This window comes from Saccostrea cucullata, unplaced genomic scaffold (genome assembly GCF_032062105.1).
Source record: "Saccostrea cucullata isolate Sc308-1 unplaced genomic scaffold, CSIRO_AGI_Scuc_v1 ctg294, whole genome shotgun sequence".
NCBI classification, from domain to species: Eukaryota; Metazoa; Mollusca; class Bivalvia; order Ostreida; family Ostreidae; genus Saccostrea; species Saccostrea cuccullata.
Window position 1 is genome coordinate 442,467 of NW_026936003.1, and position 7,855 is coordinate 450,321.

A 7,855-nucleotide genomic window follows, 5' to 3' on the forward strand; every position below is an offset into this window, starting at 1 on the left:
TGATAAAATCCTCTAATAAAATCATCATCGTTTAAATTTAATCATATCAAGGGGAATATACATATGTAATTATATATTTGAGATTTTGCTTTTGTTATTGAGAGGTTGATAGTTGCATTTCTTTAAATATTACATTTCCTTTTCAATATACACGGTATTTAACCTGCTGGTTGGAACATTTACTGGAATAAAAAAGAAAGATCGAAGAACGTCCAATTCTTGTGAATAAAGTTGAATAAAATTGAATCTTCAAATGATCGGGATAATTATGTTTTGTTTAGAAATTGATCTGCAGTTAGTTTTTTTGTCTTGCTTAAAAAGATGAATACCACATATACGAATATTTCCCAATTTTAAGAATGGTATGGAGATAACGAACAGTATTCAATATCAAAGTCCATAAAACAATACAAAATAGGAGCAGAGCAAACATGGACTTCCAAAACATCAGAGGTGGGCCAATGTATTTTCAAATAAATAAAAATGTTAGTTTTTCTCTATTTTTTCTTAATTCCCCCTTATAGTAGATCATTGTCTTTCTTTCTGGGAAAATTTTAAACCATAACTTTGATTACAGACGTTTGATTCAAGTGAAGAATCACTCAAATCCCAGACAAGCTAAAATGTAATTTTGCTATCTGAATTAAATATATCTATCAAAAAGCACACCGCCATTTTTGTCTTCGTTGACTTCAAAGTTAGATCACAAATCTGTGAAAGTGATTCTTGATATTTTTCATATTTTGTATTAACATGAAAGGTGTTTTTCTACTTGTGACTTTGTTAGCAAATGTGCACACGGGAGCTAATGATCTTCTTGATGAAAAATGGAGAAGTTCCGTTGATCTAAAAGTAGAGAAACTTATGACAGTCTTAGAAATACAACAAGAGAAAGTCTCTCAGTGCGAATCAAGAATAAAAATCCTGGAGGAAGACGTTGCTGAGAAATATCATAAAAATAGAGGTAAATACAAAGTGAAAGATTCATAGAGAAGATATTGTGGCTCTATTGAAGTTGTATGAACACGCATATATTTAAAATAATTCTGTTTTTTCAGAGCTTCAACATAGATCTAAAAGATTTTTGGCAGACCAAGGATTATCACCCATTGCATTCTATGCCTATATATCGCATTCATTCACTCACGTCGGAGATAATCAAGCTCATGTTTACGATACAGTCGTCACCAATCTAGGGAATGGGTACAGCAAACACACCGGGGCATTCACAGCTCCCAGAACGGGTGTGTATGGATTTTCCTGGACAGTCTTTGTGGGCGGATATCATATCTCAGGAGACACGGACTCAAATTTTGGAGAAATCACATCTCAATTACTTCATAATGGTCAAGTAAAGGGAATCTTGCATGCAGATACCGAGACTGTTTATGAAGACGAAACGTCCACTGGGTTTGTTGTTTTGAGTGTAAATGCTGGTGACGTCATCATAACTCGAGCATCAAGTCTTCATCAGGGTTCATATTACAGCAATGGATCTGGTAGATGGACTTTTTCTGGTTTTCAAATTGCTTGAAGTCAAATAAATGATATGTAATTTTTTTATATGTTCTCGAAATATTACATCAAAGTCACATAATCCATCTTATTGTAAACATCTCCCGCTTTGAAATACCTGCTTTATCCTTTATATGTAGAAAAATATCATTAGCTTACATTAAAAAATATTTTTTTCCAAAGTACATTTGTTGCCCTAAATTTGTAGCATTGATTGATATAAGTTTTGTAAACACATGTTGTAGTATCAATTGATGCACTGCATGGGTATATAAACATCGTGTTTGCATATTTAAAATCAGTACATGAATTTCTTGCAAGCATGTCATGGTGACGGAAGTTTCATTGTGTCTTCTTATTGAATTGCATAATTGAACAAGAGGATCACGGGCCTTATAGGTCACCTGAGTACTGTGTAACAACTTTCAAACAATTAAATTTGGTTCGTGTTTTAAACCAGGGGCCATGAAATTCACAATTCACAATTTTGAAAGAGGCACCATTGCTTATCATAATTATTAACTTAACATGCTTACTCTATTTACTTAATACCCAGAGGTAGATCAGAGTAACAAAGAGAAAATGCACTTCCACTTTATACCCAGTTGTGCACCTCACTCCAAAGGAACCACTGACCCAGGGGCCATATATTTCAAAATTTTCCAAATTTTATCATATAATGGTTGATTGATACCAAAGAGCAGATTTCAAAGCATTAATTCATTTTCAGACTATGTACCCCCCCCCTTTGACCCAGGGGGCATAAAAAAACCAATTTGCTAGATGCACCTTTCTTCATCATAAATATATATACTTGTATCATTGGCATAAAACACAGAAGCAAAGGAAAATATTTTCAAAGAATTAATGTATTTTTACTACATAATCAACAGAGCCCCGCTCTAACACCAGAACCCCTAACCCTGGGGCCATAAAATTCACAATTTTGGAAGAGGCACTCTTGCTCATCATAACGATGTGCTTAGTTAGTTTATTTAATACCCAGAAGCAGAGAAGAAGATTTTCAAAGAATTAATGCATTTTCACTATATGATCAATAGAGCCCTGCTCTAACACCAGAACCCTGACCCTGGGGCCATAAAATTCACAAATCTGGAAGAGGGACTCTTGCTCATCATAACTATGTACTTAGATAGTTTATCTAATACCCAGGAGCAGAGAAGAAGATTTTCAAAGAAATAATGCATTTTCACTATATAATCTATATAGCCCCACCCTAGCACTAGAACCCCTGACCCTGGGGCCAAGAATTTCACAATTTTGGTAGAGGACTCAATGCTCATTACATTCATGCCAACAGTTTGCCTGCTTGATGTCCAGGAGTAAAGAAGAAGATTTTTAAAGATTGCAATAATTTTAGTGGTTTTGGCCCCCCCCCCCGGGCCTAAGAGGGGCGGGGACCATGAAATTCAAAACTTTTGTTCCCCTTCACCCATTGATGCTGTATACCAAATTTGGTTGAAATTGGTTCAGTGGTTTCAGGGAAGAAGCTGAAAATGTTCAAATGTTAACATACGACGGACGACGCACGACGGACGAAAACGGATAGCAATAGGTCACCTGAGTTACTCAGGTTACCTAATAAAAAGACAACAGCGTGTTACAGTGTAGTTTGTTTTTAAATTTTGCACCAAAGAACATTTTTTCAATTCTCAGAGAGTAAGTTGAAAGGTTTCCAGATGCTTCTTTTTATCATGCAGTAAACAGGAAATTTTCAACAACTTTGTGTTCAGTCAAACAAAAAGAAAAAAATCATTTACTGTTGAAAACGGTTGATTCATTAATTTATTTGTATGTAGGTTGTTTAACGTCCCTTTTAAAAAAAAATTAACTCATATGAAGACGCCACCACTTGAAGGAGAGCTGTAAATTTTGTCCTTTACTCGGCACTTAAGGCCATTGAGCGGGAAAGGATCTTTTTCGTGCCAGCACTTGCTGCGACACGGGACCTCGGTTTATTAGGTCTCATTCGAAGAACCGGTCTCCACGCCCTACAGTGGGATTCAAACTCGCGACGTAAAGATCAACTTTTTACTTTGCGACTGTAGAGCAGAAAGTCTAAGCACTGTGCAACGCGGGCGACTTGACGAAAATAATGAAAAGTAATAAAACATGTTTAACAAAACAAGAATGAGGGTTAAGGGGGTGATACCTAGAGAATTCCACAAATTATTCCACAATCTGACTCCCTGCCTTATAGATGTACATACCTGGTGTAAAACTTGGTATATAAGAGACCCTTTTATGAAATAAGCTAACTACAGAGAATCAAGTTTCATTAAGGTCATTGTTGATATTATTAATAACGTATTAATGCACCTTAGTTTTTAAATAGCATCAAGTAGAAATAACTTTTTTATTGTTATTTATTGAACATGCAGTTCAAGAAGTAAAACATTGTCTGCGATACAAGAAAAGGTGTGGAGTCAGAAATAAGGACACAAATTAAATATAGAGTATTGCACATCTAAGGCTAAATATTGCACAATCTGACCCCAGCACCAGAATATTTTCATGAGGTACACAGGAAAGGGGAGTCAACCAGATTAGAATTAAAATACAAAATATGGAAACTTTGACAATACGCTGTATAATGTACAAGTATATTAAGTTGACCCCCTTATAAGCATGCACAATTCAAAAATCATACATTCAAATCCTGCTGTTTTTAATCGAAAAAATGGTAAGTAAAATGGAAAATAAAACAAGTAATAACAAATAGCCCAAAATCTAATCCCCGATTGCATCCTCCAACCCAGAACTATATGACTTTTTAATATTTAACTGTTTCTGCATACTTGCAAATTTTTGTCTTGGAGGACTACTGGCTCCCATCAACAGAAACCGACGTGTTGAAGATTACTATGTAGCAAAGGATTTTAATTACTACAATGACAATTTAGACATGATAAATTTTTGTAAGCAAACTTTGATAAAGATAATCTTAACTCAACACCTGTTAGCCTTTATTTTTAAAAATTAAATATACACGAAATGTCTAACAGATCACAGCGCTCATCTGTGCCACTTTGATTTACAAAATTTAATCTTTTAATGTGATCATCATCTAATTCAAAAGTAATTATTGTAAGTGATTATTGAACGACAAAATACATATGACAGTACGAGGGCTGCTCGGAAATTATTGAGACAATTACATTTACTCCATAAAGGACGGAGATAATTTCATGAAAATTCATCAACATTTTATAAAGAACGATTAAAACACTTAAGCAAAATTTTTATTTCATATAAGATTACAAAAATCATTCCCTTTTCTTAAACCATTCTTTAAAAATGTATGCAGCTGCTACCCTATTGTAAAATTTTCATTTGTGGGAAAAAAAATTACTTAGAATCATGCAGTGCCGATTTATGCAACGCGGGTCAGCGATATTAATACCGTAAAGATATTAATAACGTACGTAATAACTGCTGGTCGTCCGGAGCTTTTGATTTTACTCTGGTTGGATTAATTGTAAAAAAAAAAAATGTATACCAATGAAATAACAAACCCTATCACATTATTTTTTTTCTAGTTGTTATTGATTTATCAGGTCGTTTAGTATTGAAAAGACTTCTACATTGCGCTACATTGCGCTACACAAAATTTTAGGTACGCTGACTGCTCCGCTCGAGACGTCAAAATCCATTTTTTCGTCCTTAGCAGATTTCTCTACCTCGAGCTCGTTTAATTTTTTTTATGATCTCCATATTTCTGATCAAAATTCTAACAAAGTTACACAACACAAAATTGAAATAAAGCTAAAAAAACAATTATACATATAAACTGGATTATTTTCACTTTTTTATGAGTCCACGAAGAGTTAAATTGGAACGTTGATGTTACATATTTTCAATATCTGATTTCGTGACTGCTCCGGGTACCCTTACTATTGAGGCATTTATATATTATTGTACAGAAAATATGTAATATTTGTAAAATATTTTTTTCTTTTATTAATTCTTAGTGTATGTCAAACGTATATATGCAAATTTTCACCGAAAGACGTCCATTAGAAAGCAAAATATTCACAATGTCTTAATAATTTTCACAATGTCTCAATAATTTTCGAACAGCCCTCCTTAATACATGTATGTGTAATCAGGAATTTTACATATATCATATACATTCGGAAATATATATGCATGAAATTCCTATTCTAATTAGAAAATACGTGCATTTACTGTTTCATTTGGGAAAATGTATTTATTGTTTTTTTAATATACTTTTTTTCAAGTTTTCACAGTCCTGGCTGGGGTTTTTAGTGAGATAATTTTAAGTATGAAACATAACATATGCACAGATGTACAATAGAGAAATCTTCACCTGCATGCGGAGTATATATATCTCATTTGATTCGATACGTAAGAGCATGCTCTACATATGAACAATTTCTAAAACGGGGTAAATTATTGACAAGAAAGTTGATGAAACAAGAATATCAGATGTCTCGTTTAAAGTCATCATTTCGTAAGTTCTATGGTCGATACAATGACCTTGACAGCAAATACAATTTATCATTGAGTCTAATGCTGACTGACGTTTTTCGTACTAATAGTAAATCCATTACTTATACACTGAATTGACAACGGATTTTTCCGTTATTACCTGATCATGACAAGGAGCACACGGTGGGTGTGACCGGTCGGCAGGGGATGCTCATTCCTCCATGGTACCTGATTCCATCTCCGATGTTTTGGAGGCCCGTGTTTACTCTGCTCCTATTTTGTATTGTCTTATGAACTTTGATATTGAATACTGTTCGTTATCTCCACATCCTTCTTGATGACGTAAAATCTTTATTTTTATCTACAATTTATCACAAAAATAAGATTAAATATGATTAAAAATTATTTGCTTTTTTCATCTGTGTGCACCCATTATTTTCCAAGAAAACGCTTTGTCCATATTCATTGATAACCTAACCAATTTAAACCCAGTGACTAGTGTCTAGTAACTTGTTGTACATACAATGGTCTTTCACTTTCCATTTAAAATGGTTGAAGACAAGAAGAGGTTTTTGTACCGTAAGATCTTTCTTGATATCAAAATGATAAATTATTAATTTCAAACTATGATTACAAAAAAATATGAAAAACCGTGCTCACCAATTTTTTTAATTTATAAATATTTAAAACATCCCTTTTAAAATGCAGATTCGTCTTTTAACGCCTAATACTAGTTCTAGATTATTTCAATTGATTTTTTATATCACGCATATCCCTTTTTTTTTGTCTAGATGTAACAACCCTACTAATGTGTTCGGAACCTTTTATTTTTCGGTGTTCTGCCAATTATGAAGCCCGATGAGTTCTGAGTAGCTCTGGCAGTGGCTCTGTCGAGAGTTAGCGAGACTACAGCGAGATAAGGTAAATTATTCACGGAAATGTCGCTAGGAAGTGACTAGCACGTGGAGATATGGTAAACAGAAAAGTTATGTTGCGTTTCAGTTTTCACCACCCTATAATATCTGTAGAAATGTACTTCAATCGATCTCTCTTACATTCATTCAAACTCAAACAAGTATTCTCCATAATACACTTTTCTGCAGTAATGAATTAAAATTTCTTTCTGGACAAAATTTTTCATGGGAACCGGGACTATATTTTTGGCGTCAGATTAGCAAATTGCCTAACTGAATGTAAAATGTATCAAACTGTTCATATATATAAATGTCAAAGCACGCATTGTAAAACAATTTTTGTATATTATATTGCTTTCTTCAAAACCTTTACATCCTTGTCGACATTATAATCAGTTGAGGTTTGTTTGTGTTCTTTCAAAGGTTTCATTTACACGAACATCAACTTTCGATCACATAAAAATTATATCTTGCAATTATTCCAAAACGAGAAGGTACAAGGTAACGACCGATTTTGGTATAAATATCAGAACACACTTACAACTGTGATGATTTGCAATTAAAACAATAAATAGTGCTTGCTTTTAAACATACAATCTGGTTCTGAAAATGCACAGAGGCTGCAAGAGGATGACAAAATAGAATTATTCATCAAACTCCCTAAATCCTGACAGATTGTGTTTAGAGATACTTTTCATTGAAAAAAAAACAAAGAGTCCAACCTTGCCTATCTGAGTTAACATCTGATACAATTGCATCAAATGGATTTGGGGTATGTAATGTTTTTAATTCACGGTATGTAGAAAACGACAACTCATGCACACAGAGAGGTTTCGTCACTTTAGCGAATGGATAAAAGAGTTAGCCTTCTTAACAGTATATTTATATAAAAATTCCAGCTTGACTGGTTAATAGAATTTATAATTTGTGAAAGTACAAGGACCTGTTAATTA

General features: G+C 33.6%; 1 protein-coding gene across 1 annotated transcript; it reads left to right on the plus strand.

Moving 5' to 3' along the window:
• The first annotated feature begins 597 nt into the window (after positions 1–597).
• Positions 598–1,648, plus strand: LOC134244508 (complement C1q-like protein 4). The gene is made up of 2 exons (XM_062726772.1): positions 598–964; positions 1,059–1,648. Exons 1-2 carry the CDS (start codon positions 754–756, stop codon positions 1,532–1,534), a joined length of 687 nt encoding a protein of 228 aa, XP_062582756.1. The 5' UTR covers positions 598–753; the 3' UTR covers positions 1,535–1,648.
• Positions 1,649–7,855: the final 6,207 nt, after the last annotated feature.

Bases quoted from the DNA above. Each gene is read 5' to 3' on its own strand.
- LOC134244508 (XM_062726772.1), top strand. From the start codon at position 754: ATGAAAGGTGTTTTTCTACTTGTGACTTTGTTAGCAAATGTGCACACG. The intron at 965-1,058 runs GTAAATACAAAG...CTGTTTTTTCAG, and splicing joins GAAATATCATAAAAATAGAG to AGCTTCAACATAGATCTAAA.